Source organism: Garra rufa, chromosome 15, assembly GCF_049309525.1.
Source record: "Garra rufa chromosome 15, GarRuf1.0, whole genome shotgun sequence".
NCBI classification, from domain to species: Eukaryota; Metazoa; Chordata; class Actinopteri; order Cypriniformes; family Cyprinidae; genus Garra; species Garra rufa.
Window position 1 is genome coordinate 43,630,126 of NC_133375.1, and position 14,976 is coordinate 43,645,101.

The 14,976-nt window shown below is 34.8% G+C and overlaps 1 protein-coding gene across 1 annotated transcript; it reads left to right on the forward strand.

Annotated features, from left to right (window-relative positions):
• On the forward strand, nucleotides 1-14,451 carry znf366 (zinc finger protein 366). Its single transcript, XM_073819567.1, has 4 exons — nucleotides 1-1,068; nucleotides 3,591-3,782; nucleotides 13,528-13,702; nucleotides 13,791-14,451. The coding sequence occupies exons 1-4, from the start codon at nucleotides 52-54 to the stop codon at nucleotides 14,117-14,119; spliced, it is 1,713 nt and encodes a 570-aa protein (XP_073675668.1). The 5' UTR covers nucleotides 1-51; the 3' UTR covers nucleotides 14,120-14,451.
• Nucleotides 14,452-14,976: the final 525 nt, after the last annotated feature.

Consider the following 14,976-nt stretch of genomic DNA (forward strand, 5'->3'; position numbering starts at 1 on the left):
GGTGATGGACGATTTTCACGCTCATGGTCTAAACCTGTAGAAACCTCCATCATGGATTCGATCGAGAGCGAAAGCAAGCGTCCAGAGGAGTTTGCCAGCAGACACGTCGACCTTTCCCTTCTTCCCTATCCTCTTCCTCACCCCATGATGCCTCAGCCGCACCGATACGTCCCGGACATGATCGACCTCAACCGGCTGCGGCTCCATCGCGTGGTCCAGGTCAAGCAGGAGACGGTGAAGCCGCTGCCGCTGTGGCCTCCGTCGCCGTTGCTCCTGCGCTCTCCCGCGCCCTACTTCCCTCCCTTCCACCCCAGTCTGGTTCCATTCCCGTTCCTCCTGCCCGGCTCCGTCCCGCATCTCTCTCCGAGTCACTTCTACCCCGGCGAGGCCGTGCGGTTTCGCCGCAGGAGCCAAGAAGCCAGCAAATCGGAAAAGCTGAACGTGCACGTGGACGAAAGCTACTACGTCGATGTCGGCGGAGATCAGAAGCGGTGGAAATGCCGTATGTGTGAGAAGTCCTACACGTCCAAATACAACCTGATCACACACATCCTGGGCCACAGCGGCATTAAGCCACATGAATGCAACCTATGTGGGAAACTCTTCAAGCAACTGAGCCATTTGCACACGCATATGCTGACGCACCAAGGCGCACGGCCGCACAAGTGCCAGGTTTGCAACAAAGCCTTCACGCAGACCAGCCATCTGAAGAGGCACATGATGCAACACAGCGATGTCAAGCCTTACAGCTGTGGCGTTTGCGGACGGGGATTTGCGTATCCCAGCGAACTGAGAGCGCATGAGCTTAAACACGAAAGAGGCCAGGAGAACGTCTGTGTGGAGTGCGGACTCGACTTCCCCACGCTGGCGCAGCTCAAAAGGCACCTGACGGCGCACCGCGGGCCCGTGCAGTATGACTGTGGCGAATGCGGCAAGAGCTTTCAGTATCCTAGTCAGCTGCAGAATCACATGATGAAGCACAAGGACATCCGGCCGTTCATCTGCAGCGAGTGCGGGATGGAGTTTGTCCAGTCACATCATCTCAAGCAGCACACGCTCACACACAAGGTACCAATGGGGCGGGGTTGTGACGTATGCTGTCAAGTTAGAAAATGCTGTTTCAGTCTTTGATATTTAAAAAGAACATAAAGTAATAAAAATGGCAAGAACATAACAAAATTAGCAAAACTTTTATGTAAATTAACATGAGAATGGAAAATATAAAAATAAAACATACACTGAGAAAATTGATTTTTCTGAGATTATTGCATTGGAAAAACAATATCAATCTTTAATTTTTAAATTGGAAAATGGAAATATAAAACCTACACTGTAAAATTCATTATTGCACTAGAAAATACAGTTTTAATCTTTAATATTTTTAAAAAAAACTTATAAAAACGGCAAAAACACAACAAAATTAGTAAAACTTAAATTAACATGAGAACAGAAAATATAAAAATAAAAAGTACAACACAGTACACAATAGTAATTTCTTCGAAGATTATTGCATTTTACAAGAAAATACAGTCTGTAATATTTACAAAACAACAAAAACTTATAAAAACAGCTAAAGAATGTAAAATATAAAAATACCGTAAACAGAGATTTTTTTTCAAAGATCATTACAGTAAAAAATACAATTAGAAAATATGGTTTCAATCTTTAAAAACTTTACAATTAAAATGAGAACAGAAAATATAAAAATAAAACCTATAAAATAAACTATAGTAGAAAATATGGCTTCAATCTTTAATATTTAAAAAAAACACAAACTAATAAAAATGGCAAAAAGACAAGAGAATTACTAAAACTTTTACGTAAATTAGCATAAGAACAAGCAAATGATTACTGCAGCAGAAAATACAAATTAAGTCTTAAATATTTTAAAAGAACACAAACTAATAAAAATGGCAAAAACACAACAAATTAATAAAACTTTAACTTAAATGAACATAAGAACAGAAAATAAAAAAATAAAACCTACACTGTAAACACTGATTTTTTTTATGAATATTCCAGTAGAAAATACGGTTTCAATCTTTAATATTTAAAAAGAACAAAAAGTAATAAAAATGCCAAAAACACAACAAAATTAGTAAAATTTTAACTTAAATTAACATAACAACAAAAAATAAAAAAATTAAATCTACACTGAGAAAATAGATTTTTTGAAGATTATTGCAGTAGAAAATACCAAATTAAGTCTTAAATATATATATATATATATAAAACACAAACTAAAAAAAAAATGGCACATACACAACAAAATCACTAAAACTTTAACTTAGCTTAAATTAAAATAAGAACAGAAAACAGAAAAATAAAGCCTACACTGTAAAAATAGATTTTTCAAAGATTATTGCAGTAGAAAAAGTCTATTTCAATCTTTAATAGTTAAAAAGAATAAAAACAGCAAAAACACAATAAAATGTTGATAAGTAACAAAAAACTAATAAAAATGGCAAAAACACAACAAAATGACTAAAACTTTAACTAAAATTAAAATGAGAACAGAAAATATAAAAATAAAACCTACACAGAATTATTTTTCAAAGATTGTTGCAGTACATATTACGAGAAAGTAAAGTTTGTAATATTTAAAAAGAACAAAAAACAAACAACAAAAACACTAAAAATGTAACAAATGAGAACAGAAAAATTGTTTCAAACTATACTGCAAAATGTTTGTAACAAAATATCTAAACATTCTTAAATCAAATGCTTTTATTTGGCATCAAAATGACTCGTTTTCAAAAATCAACCACAGGATTCAGAAAAATCTACTTTCAACTACAGTAAGTTGATTTTTTTGAGCCCATTCAGAGATATTTGTTCTTGTTTTAATTATCAACACTTCATTTTGATCAATTTCTCAGAAAACAAGACTTATGTCATTTTGCTACTTAAGTTAATGAAAAAGTCTAATAAACTTGACTTTGTGTATTACTGTTGTTGACAAATTGCTATTGTTCTTTTGCAAGTTGCTTTGGATAAAAGCATCTGCTAAAAGAATAAATGTAAATGTAAATAAATATTGATTTAAGAACATTTAGATATTTGGACTGAAGAACAAGACAAAAAAAACTGAGGAACAATAGTGAATAGTTTATATCAGAGGTTCCCAACTCCATAAACCACAAATGAAAAGCAAAACAATGCAAAGACAAATCATACAATGCAACTAACCATAAATTAGGAAAAGCAGACTTACTCTGAAAAGGAAGAAGAAAACACTTCCCATTTCTTTCATTACTAATGTAAAATGTCGAGCATCAGTCAAAGTTGAATTGTAAGTCACGTTTTAGAGGAGACCATTAAAGCAATTTCAGTGTTTAATATTAAGAATATTTTGTTATTGCTAGATGTCCAGGAAGAAATCTGCAAGCAAAACCTATTGAGAAGCGCACATTGGGTCATAAGTTCAATTCCCAGGGAATGCATGAACTGATCAAATGTAAACCTTAAATGCAATCTCAGTTGCTTTGGATGAAAGCACCTGCCAAATGCATTGCTGTAAATCTGATCTATAAGAGCATTGATCAGACTTGGTTTCTGATGGACTGTTCATCCTCATCCGTGTGTTTTAGGGAGTGAAGGAGCACAAGTGTCGCATCTGTGGCCGTGAGTTCACGCTGCTGGCCAACATGAAGCGGCACGTTCTGATTCACACCAACATCCGAGCGTATCAGTGCCACCTGTGCTACAAGAGCTTCGTCCAGAAACAGACACTCAAGGCTCACATGATCGTCCACTCCGACATCAAGCCCTACAAATGCAAGGTGCTGACACTCAACGCCATTCATACAGACACAAAAAGTCATGTTCTGTCTAATGATCTCTAGTGGAGAAGCAAAATAAGTCTTGTTTTGAGAAACTGATAAAATTGCAACAAGTTTATTATTATGATAAAAAAGAACAAATATTTACAAGTAGCAAATAACAAGGTTTAAATGCCCTATTGACAGATATTTTTGTTTTAAGTATAAACTCACTCAGTTTTGTTCTAATTTTAGAAAACGCGACTTCAATTTGCATGTTCATTTATCTTGATTTAAACTGGAAAACAAGACAGAAATACTGAGGAAGATATTCATGTTTTGCAGTGCATGCAACTTTTAACGCCATGACTTTATGAATTTAAGACTTTCTGCACAGATTTAAGGTCTTACTTACTTTTTAAGATCTTTTAAGAGCTTTTTAAGAGCTGCAGCAACTCTGTTAACTGAATAGTGACATTGTTTTAGTGTTATGTTTAAAAAATAAAATAAATCTAAGATTACAAGATTAAAGTCATAATATTTCATAATATTTGCAACACATAATCATTACTATTAAGAGTGTTCATTGTCTGTTTGATTACACCATTACTGATTTTAACATACATCTATTCCATATGTACATCGACTTGACATACAGTAGTCACCACTAGTAAGCTACTAAATATATTGTAGTAACATACATTTTTTGTACAGCTGCTTTACAACAGTTTGACTTAATTCTCGTAGAATTTTCGATTTGATTCTCATAGTATTTCGACTTCGTTCTCGTAGTATTTCAACTTTGTTCGTTCTCGTAGTATTTCGACTTTATTCTCGTAGTATATTTTCGTAGTATTTCGACTTTATTCTCGTAGTATTTCGACTTAATTCTCGTAGTATATTTTCGTAGTATTTCGACTTTATTCTCGTACTATTCCGACTTAATTCTCTTGGTATTCCAACTTCGTTATTGTAGTATTTCGACTTCGTTCTCGTAGTATTTCAACTTCATTCGTTCTCATAGTATTTCAACTTCGTTCGTTCTCGTAGTATTTCAACGTAATTCTCGTAGTATTTCGACTTCGTTCTCGTAGTATTTCGACTTCGTTCTCATAGTATTTCAACTTTGTTCGTTCTTGTAGTATTTCGACATTATTCTCGTAGTATTTTGACTTTATTCTTGTAGTATTTCGACTTAATTCTCGTAGTATTTCGACTTAATTCTCGTAGTATATTTTCGTAGTATTCCGACTTTATTCTCGTAGTATTCTGACTTCGTTCTCATAGTATTTCAACTTTGTTCGTTCTCATAGTATTTCAACTTTGTTCGTTCTCGTAGTATTTCGACTTAATTCTCGTAGTATATTTTCGTAGTATTCCGACTTTATTCTCGTAGTATTCCAACTTCGTTATTGTAGTATTTCGACTTCGTTCTCATAGTATTTCAACTTCGTTCGTTCTCGTAGTATTTTGACGTAATTCTCGTAGTATTTCGACTTCGTTCTCATAGTATTTCAACTTTGTTCGTTCTTGTAGTATTTCGACATTATTCTCGTAGTATTTTGACTTTATTCTTGTAGTATTTCGACTTTATTCTCGTAGTATTTCGACTTAATTCTCGTAGTATATTTTCGTAGTATTCCGACTTTATTCTTGTAGTATTCTGACTTAATTCTCATAGTATTCCGACTTCGTTCTCATAGTATTTCAACTTTGTTCGTTCTCGTAGTATTTCGACTTACTTAATTCTCGTAGTATTCCAACTTAATTCTCGTAGTATTCCGACTTCATTCTTGTAGTATTTCAACTTTGTTCGTTCTTGTAGTATTTCGACTTTATTCTCGTAGTATTTCGACTTAATTCTCGTAGTATATTTTCATAGTATTCCGACTTTATTCTCGTAGTATTCCAACTTCATTATTGTAGTATTTCGACTTCGTTCTCATAGTATTTCAACTTCGTTTGTTCTCGTAGTATTTCGACTTCGTTCTCGTAGTATTTCGACTTCGTTCTCGTAGTATTTCGACTTCGTTCTCATAGTATTTCAACTTTGTTCGTTCTTGTAGTATTTCAACATTATTCTCGTAGTATTTTGACTTTATTCTTGTAGTATATTTTCGTAGTATTCCGACTTTATTCTCGTAGTATTCTGACTTAATTCTCATAGTATTCCGACTTCATTCTCATAGTATTTCAACTTTGTTCGTTCTCGTAGTATTTCGACTTTATTCTCGTAGTATTTCGACTTAATTCTCGTAGTATTCCGACTTCATTCTTGTAGTATTTCAACTTTGTTCGTTCTCGTAGTATTTCGACTTTATTCTCGTAGTATTTCGACTTAATTCTCGTAGTATTCCGACTTCATTCTTGTAGTATTTCAACTTTGTTCGTTCTTGTAGTATTTTGACTTTATTCTCGTAGTATTTCGACTTAATTCTCGTAGTATTCCAACTTAATTCTCGTAGTATTCCGACTTCATTCTTGTAGTATTTCAACTTTGTTCGTTCTTGTAGTATTTTGACTTTATTCTCATTGTATTTCGACTTAATTCTCGTAGTATATTTTCGTAGTATTCCGACTTTATTCTCGTAGTATTCTGACTTAATTCTCATAGTATTCCGACTTCGTTCTCATAGTATTTCAACTTTGTTCGTTCTCGTAGTATTTTGACTTAATTCTCGTAGTATTTCAACTTTGTTCATTCTCGTAGTATTTAGACTTTATTCTCGTAGTATTTCGACTTAATTCTCGTAGTATTTCAACTTTGTTCATTCTCGTAGTATTTCGACTTTATTCTCGTAGTATTTCGACTTAATTCTTGTAGTATTTCGACTTAATTCTCTACTGGAGAAGCAAAATAAGTCTTGTTTTGAGAAACTGATAAAAAGTTTATTATTATGATAAAAAAGAACAAATATATACAAATAGCAAATAACAAGGTTTTAATGCCCTATTGACAGATATTAGTTTTTGTTTTAAGTATAAACTCACTCAGTTTTGTTCTAATTTTAGAAAATGCGACTGCAATTTGCATGTTCATTTATCTTCATTATCGTAGTATTTCGACTTAATTCTCGTAGTACTTTGACTTAATTCTCGTAGTATATTTTCGTAGTATTTTGACTTTATCCTCGTACTATTCCGACTTAATTCTTGTAGTATTTTGACTTTGTTCACATAGTATATCGACTTCGTTCTTGTAGTATTTTGACTTCGTTCTCGTAGTATTTCAACTTCGTTCATTCTCGTAGTATTTTGACTTAATTCTCGTAGTAGATTTTCGTAGTATTCCGACTTTATCTTCGTACTATTCGGACTTATTTCTCGTAGTATTCCGACTTCATTCTTGTAGTTTTTTTACTTTGTTCACATAGTATATCGACTTCGTTCTTGTAGTATTTTGACTTCTGTTCTTGTAGTATTTCGACTTCGTTCTCGTAGTATTTCAACTTCATTCATTCTCGTAGTATTTCGACTTTATTCTCGTAGTTTTTCGACTTCGTTCTCGTAGCATTTCGACTTCGTTCTTGTAGTATTTCGACTTTGTTCTCGTAGTGTTTCGACTTCGTTCTTGTAGTATTTCAACTTCGTTCATTCTTGTAGTATTTAGAATTAGTTCTCGTAGTATTTAAACTTTGTTCATTCTCGTAGTATTTCGACTTTATTCTCATAGTATTTCGACTTAATTCTCGTAGTATATTCTCGTAGTATTCAGAATTTATTCTCGTAGTATTCCGACTTCGTTCTCGTAGTATTTCGACTTCGTTCACATAGTATTTCGACTTTATTCTCATAGTATTTCGACTTAATTCTCGTAGTATATTCTCGTAATATTCAGAATTTATTCTCGTAGTATTCCGACTTCGTTCTCGTAGTATTTCGACTTCGTTCACATAGTATTTCGACTTCGTTCTTGCAGTATTTCGACTTCACTCGTTCTCGTAGTATTTTGAGTTTATTCTCATAGTATTTCGACTTAATTTTTGTAGTATTTCGACTTTACTCTTGTAGTATTTCAACTTTATTCTCATAATTTTGATTTTATTCTCGTAATATTTCTACTTTATTCTAGTAATATTTCTACTTTATTCTCATAATTTTGATTTTATTCTCGTAATGTTTCTACTTTATTCTCATAATATTTCGACTTTGTTCTCATAATCTTTTTTTAACACTAAAACGCTGTTGTACTGAATAACTAGAACCAGAGTTGGGTAATATAACGCAAAGCTGTGTTCATAAACAAATCAGATTAATAAATTAAAGTGAACGTACAGTGCAATAGGATGCAAATACATCCAGCCCTTCATGGATTCTTGGTTGTTTTGGAATGTGTGTGACCTTGGGCTGGTCCAAACGATGACCAGATACGTTCTTGGCAGTTGAGTGTCTCCTCATCTATAGGAAGGATATCGCTGCACAAACTGACTGTGTAACAATGGCTCTCTCGTCCCCCGAGAACAGGCCCCGCAAATAGATTTCATCTCGCTTTCTCTTGTGCTCAGGAGCACTTCCTGTTTTCTCACGGTCCGTTCGGACAGTTTACAGTCCCTCTATCCTCCTGAAGGAAAGGAAAGGACCACCCTAATAATAAAAAAAAAGAACGCAGAGGAAGGACAGCAGAAGAGAAACGGTCCAGCCCTCCGCTGGCTCCTGTAAACTCCTTCATATTCCTGTGAGAAACTCTCAGCTGTCATGATTCAGTTTTCTGTAACTCCCCCTTTTGTCTTCAAAATGCTTTCAGATTTATGCCACGAGAGCTTGTTACAGTCACCTTTAGTAAGGGCTGTTTTATAATACAGTTGCAACCAATTCAAGACACCAATCACAAAATTCTACAGTTGTAACCCAATTAATTTTGCTGGCAGAGCAAAAATAAACAAAATATCTGGCCCTATTATATAAGAAAGTCAGTTATTCAAAAAAACTAACTTCTTGTTTACACTCTGAAGTGTAATGTAAAGTCGTGTCCTTCCTCTGTTTTTGACTTGTTTTTTAGTGAAAACATCTAAATATTTTTAAATCAAGATACATCTACTTGAGAATCAAAATGAGCAAATGATATTAAGTGATATTAGATCACTTAAATCAAGAAAATCTTAAGAACACTTAGATATTTGAGTAATAAAATACTGAGTAAAGCTATTGTAGCATTAGTGAAATTTCGAGCTTTCTGCTGGTTTAATCAATCTTTCAGAATATGTTGCCAAGTCTGCATTTTTCAAACAGAATAGGGCTCCTTTTACACTGTTGTTTCGAGTTTTTTTTATCAATCTCTCAGAATATGTTGCTAAATCTACGGTTTTCACATTGAATCGGGCTATTTTTACACTGTTGCTAGTTTTTTTTTTTTTAAATCGGTCTCTTGGAAGATGTTGCAATGTCCATGGTTTTCATATGGAATTGGGCTACTTTTACACTGTTGCCGCAAGTTTTTTTTTTTATAGATGTCTCTGAATATGTTGCCAAGTCTGTGGTTTTCACACGGAATTAGGCTACTTTTACACTTTTGCCGCAAGTTTTTTAATCAGTCTCTCTGAATATGTTGCCAAGTCTGTGGTTTTCATGTGGAATTTGGCTACTTTTACACTGTTGCCACATGTTTTTTCATCAGTCTTTCTGAATATGTTGCCAAGTCTGTGGTTTTCATGCGGAATTGGGATACTTTTACACTGTTGCCGCAAGTTTTTTAATCAGTCTCTCTGAATATGTTGCCAAGTCTGTGGTTCTCATGCGGAATTGGGCTACTTTTACACTGTTGCCACACGTTTTTTCATCAGTCTCTCTGAATATGTTGCCAAGTCTGTGGTTTTCACGCGGAATTAGGCTACTTTTACACTTTTGCCACACGTTTTTTAATCAGTCTCTCTGAATATTTTGCCAAGTCTGTGGTTTTCACGCGGAATTAGGCTACTTTTACACTTTTGCCGCAAGTTTTTTAATCAGTCTCTCTGAATATGTTGCCAAGTCTGTGGTTTTCACGCGGAATTAGGCTACTTTTACACTTTTGCCACACGTTTTTTAATCAGTCTCTCTGAATATTTTGCCAAGTCTGTGGTTTTCACGCGGAATTAGGCTACTTTTACACTTTTGCCGCAAGTTTTTTAATCAGTCTCTCTGAATATGTTGCCAAGTCTGTGGTTTTCATGCGGAATTGGGGTACTTTTACACTGTTGCCACACATTTTTTCATCAGTCTCTCTGAATATGTTGCCAAGTCTGTGGTTTTCATGCGGAATCGGGCTACTTTTACACTGTTGCCACAAGTTTTTTAATCAGTCTCTCTGAATATGTTGCCAAGTCTGTGGTTTTCATGCGGAATTGGGCTACTTTTACACTGTTGCCACACGTTTTTTCATCAGTCTCTCTGAATATGTTACCAAGTCTGTGGTTTTCATTCAGAATCGGGCTACTTTTACACTGTTGCCACAAGTTTTTTAATCAGTCTCTCTGAATATGTTGCCAAGTCTGTGGTTTTCACATGGAATTGGGCTACTTTTACACTGTTGCCGCAAGTTTTTTTTATAGATGTCTGGGAATATGTTGCCAAGTCTGCAGTTTTCACACGGAATCGGGCTACTTTTACACTGTTGCCCCAAGTTTTTTAATCAGTCTCTCTGAATATGTTGCCAAGTCTGTGGTTTTCACACGGAATTAGGCTACTTTTACACTTTTGCCGCAAGTTTTTTAATCAGTCTCTCTGAATATGTTGCCAAGTCTGTGGTTTTCATGCGGAATTTGGCTACTTTTACACTGTTGCCACATGTTTTTTCATCAGTCTTTCTGAATATGTTGCCAAGTCTGTGGTTTTCATGCGGAATTGGGCTACTTTTACACTGTTGCCGCAAGTTTTTTAATCAGTCTCTCTGAATATGTTGCCAAGTCTGTGGTTTTCATGCGGAATTGGGCTACTTTTACACTGTTGCCACACGTTTTTTCATCAGTCTCTCTGAATATGTTGCCAAGTCTGTGGTTTTCACGCGGAATTAGGCTACTTTTACACTTTTGCCACACGTTTTTTAATCAGTCTCTCTGAATATTTTGCCAAGTCTGTGGTTTTCACGCGGAATTAGGCTACTTTTACACTTTTGCCGCAAGTTTTTTAATCAGTCTCTCTGAATATGTTGCCAAGTCTGTGGTTTTCACGCGGAATTAGGCTACTTTTACACTTTTGCCACACGTTTTTTAATCAGTCTCTCTGAATATTTTGCCAAGTCTGTGGTTTTCACGCGGAATTAGGCTACTTTTACGCTTTTGCCACACGTTTTTTCATCAGTTTCTCTGAATATTTTGCCAAGTCTGTGGTTTTCACGCGGAATTAGGCTACTTTTACACTTTTGCCACACGTTTTTTAATCGATCTCTCTGAATATTTTGCCAAGTCTGTGGTTTTCACGCGGAATTAGGCTACTTTTACACTTTTGCCGCAAGTTTTTTAATCAGTCTCTCTGAATATGTTGCCAAGTCTGTGGTTTTCACGCGGAATTAGGCTACTTTTACACTTTTGCCACACGTTTTTTCATCAGTTTCTCTGAATATTTTGCCAAGTCTGTGGTTTTCACGCGGAATTAGGCTACTTTTACACTTTTGCCACACGTTTTTTCATCAGTTTCTCTGAATATTTTGCCAAGTCTGTGGTTTTCACGCGGAATTAGGCTACTTTTACACTTTTGCCACACGTTTTTTAATCAGTCTCTCTGAATATTTTGCCAAGTCTGTGGTTTTCACGTGGAATTAGGCTACTTTTACACTTTTGCCGCAAGTTTTTTAATCAGTCTCTCTGAATATGTTGCCAAGTCTGTGGTTTTCACGCGGAATTAGGCTACTTTTACACTTTTGCCACACGTTTTTTAATCAGTCTCTCTGAATATTTTGCCAAGTCTGTGGTTTTCACGCGGAATTAGGCTACTTTTACACTTTTGCCGCAAGTTTTTTAATCAGTCTCTCTGAATATGTTGCCAAGTCTGTGGTTTTCATGCGGAATTGGGGTACTTTTACACTGTTGCCACAAGTTTTTTAATCAGTCTCTCTGAATATGTTGCCAAGTCTGTGGTTTTCACATGGAATTGGGCTACTTTTACACTGTTGCCGCAAGTTTTTTTTATAGATGTCTGGGAATATGTTGCCAAGTCTGCAGTTTTCACACGGAATCGGGCTACTTTTACACTGTTGCCCCAAGTTTTTTAATCAGTCTCTCTGAATATGTTGCCAAGTCTGTGGTTTTCACACGGAATTGGGCCACTTTTACACTGTTGCCGCAAGTTTTTTATAGATGTCTCAGAATATGTTGCCAAGTCTGTGGTCTGTCGAATTTTATCTTAAAAAAATAGCATCATGAAATAATCAAACAGATCCTTAGTAAGTGGTTAATCTGTTACTAAATAATATATGATTTGTCACTTAAAAATAATTAAAATATCAATCATTTAAATGTTTATCCTTGACTGAAGATCGCATCATGAATAAATAATTTACAAATCTTTCTGCATCCCCTAATCTAAAGTGTAAACAATTCATCAGTTGTAAATGTTTTACTCATTTTTCAAAGGTCTTTCCCCCAGTGTGTATACCCACCTGATGCCCGCACAACCTGGAAACGGCAGGTTTGTAAAACATTTACAGCTGATGAGTAGTTTACACTTTAGATTAGGGGATGCAGAAAGATTTGTAAATGATTTATTCATTATTTATTCATCAACAGCTTTTGAATACTTTGTAGTGTGTACTGCAATGTAAGGGCTGACTGGTGAGGGTAAAGATGTTTTCTTTGGCAAACATGATCTGCGCCCCAAATGACGCACTATACACTCTGCACTTATTCACTATGTACTTATGCACTAAGCACCATGTAGTGTATGAATTATATAAGGTTATTTAGTATTTTATAACGCCCTGAACAAACTTTCACAGGAACTTCAAATTTGTTTTCATATCAACTTCAAATTTGGAATAACTTATTTAGATGTAAGACTTCAAATTGATATCAAATTTAGGACAAAACCTGTTATATGCAATATTTATTTTATATAAAATATAATACAAATTGTACAGTGTATTATCTTTACAGTAAATTTTAACTTCTGTAATTTGTTAATACTTTGTTTTTCGCTTCTGCATTAATCTGCTGATTGTTTTCTTTAAAAAGAGACCTCCCTTAGATCCAAAGTGTTCATGAATTACAATTTAAGTTTGGACAAACTTAAAAAATGGGGGTGACATTTAAGGGGTTAACTAGTAATTTTTAACCATTTACTAAGGATCTGTTTGATTATTTCACGATATGCCATTTTTTAGATAATTTACGACAGATGGGTAAATCGTTAGCAAAGTACTAACAATAAAATGAACATATCACTTATTCATAATTTATAAACACATAGTCATGTTTTGTAAATAATGAGTTCATCATTAACTAATTACTTGTAAATTAATTTGTAAATAACTTAACAAAACATTCACAAATTGTTAGCATATCACTTATTAATCACTTGTGAATGTTTTGTAATTGATTATTTCATCATTAACTAATCACGTATAAAAGACTTACAACTGAACGTTATTATAAAGTGTTACTTTTCTTATTTTGAGTTTCTGAGTGTGACTAACTTTGACAAAAAGTAGGGACTTAGTGTGCAAGGACCTAAAATTGCAATTAGATTTTACATTTTTTGATTCAATAGGGAAAACAAGCTTCCATTTGTGAGTCTGGCATAGCTTTAATAGTGCTTGATCAGGTCAAAGATTTCTGAATAGTTACTCTCTTTACAGCTGTGTGGAAAGGAGTTTAACAGAATGCATAATCTGATGGGCCACATGCACTTGCATTCTGACAGCAAACCCTTCAAATGTCTTTACTGTGCCAGCAAATTCACGCTGAAGGGGAACCTGACCCGCCACATGAAGGTCAAACACGGCATCATGGACCAAGGCCTGGATGCTCGTGGTAAGAAGCCTTATATATTTGTCTACTCAAGCTTTTATCTTTTATGTTAGACTTGTATGATCATAATAACATCTCTGGATGCTCTCAGTCTTCAGGCGACGTGGACGGATGTGTCTCTCCGGTCCTCTGCGGATCCTGTCCCGCATCGGCCAGGAAGAGCCCTTCGATCTGTCCCAGAAGAACCAGCTGCGTCTGTCTCAGTCTGACGGCGAGAGCGTCCGCGGCGGGAGCTCCAGTCGAGAAGAAGATGAGGACAGTCTGTACCGAATGAGCCAGTACAGTCCTGATCTCTACAAGGCCAGAGAGGAGGAGGAGGACGAGGAGAGAGAGGAGGAAGAGGAGGAGGCCAACGACGACGAGGAGAAGAAGAAACCAGACGACACGCAGTTCTACAGTGATAAAGATGACGATTTCTGAAGGACAACAAGACAGAGACTGACAAACACGCTGTGAATGATGAGGTTTCAGATATTTTGATGTGAAAAAATGTACAGATATCTATGAGCACTGTAGAAAATGATTTTCGGCATCTGTATTTTTGTCGTTTTCCAGAACAAATATCTAAACATTCTTAAATCAAGATACATTTTCTTGAAAAGCAAAATTACTTAGGATTTAGATTAGAATTAAATCTTGTTTTCTGAAAAAAGTATTGAAATTAAAGAAATTTATGCTTAAAAGAAGAGCAAATAAATTATTTTTCAAATAATAACACTGCAAAAATGCTTTTCTAATATGCTAAAAATATTTAAAAAAAATTTCTTTTTTTTCTGAAAACAAGACAATAATTTTTACTCATCTAAAAAATCCTTCTTGATTTAAGAATTTTTTTGCTATTTTGGCTGGAAACAAGCTTTTTTTTTTTTTTGCAGTGTTTGTACTTTTGCCAAAATATCTAAAAATCAAGAAGGATTTTCTAGACAAGTGAAAAATATTGTCTTGTTTTCAGAAAAAATAAGATAAAATTAAATGAGTCTTTGCTTAAAACAAGGTAAATAATCTGCCAATGTGGTAAGTAAAAAAAAATGTTTTCGCAACTGCAAAAAATGCTTTTCTTACTTAGGGTTTTTGTCTTGTTTCCAGCCAAAATATCTAAAAAATCTTAAATCAAGAAGGATTAAAAAAAATATTTTTGTAAATATTATTGTCTTGTTTTCAGAAAAAGAAGTAAAAATTAAGTAAGCAAAATAATCTAGTTCTCGGCTTGAAATAAGATTATTTTTCTTACCCCATTGGCAGATTATTTTGCTTGTTTTAAGCAAAAACTCACTTAA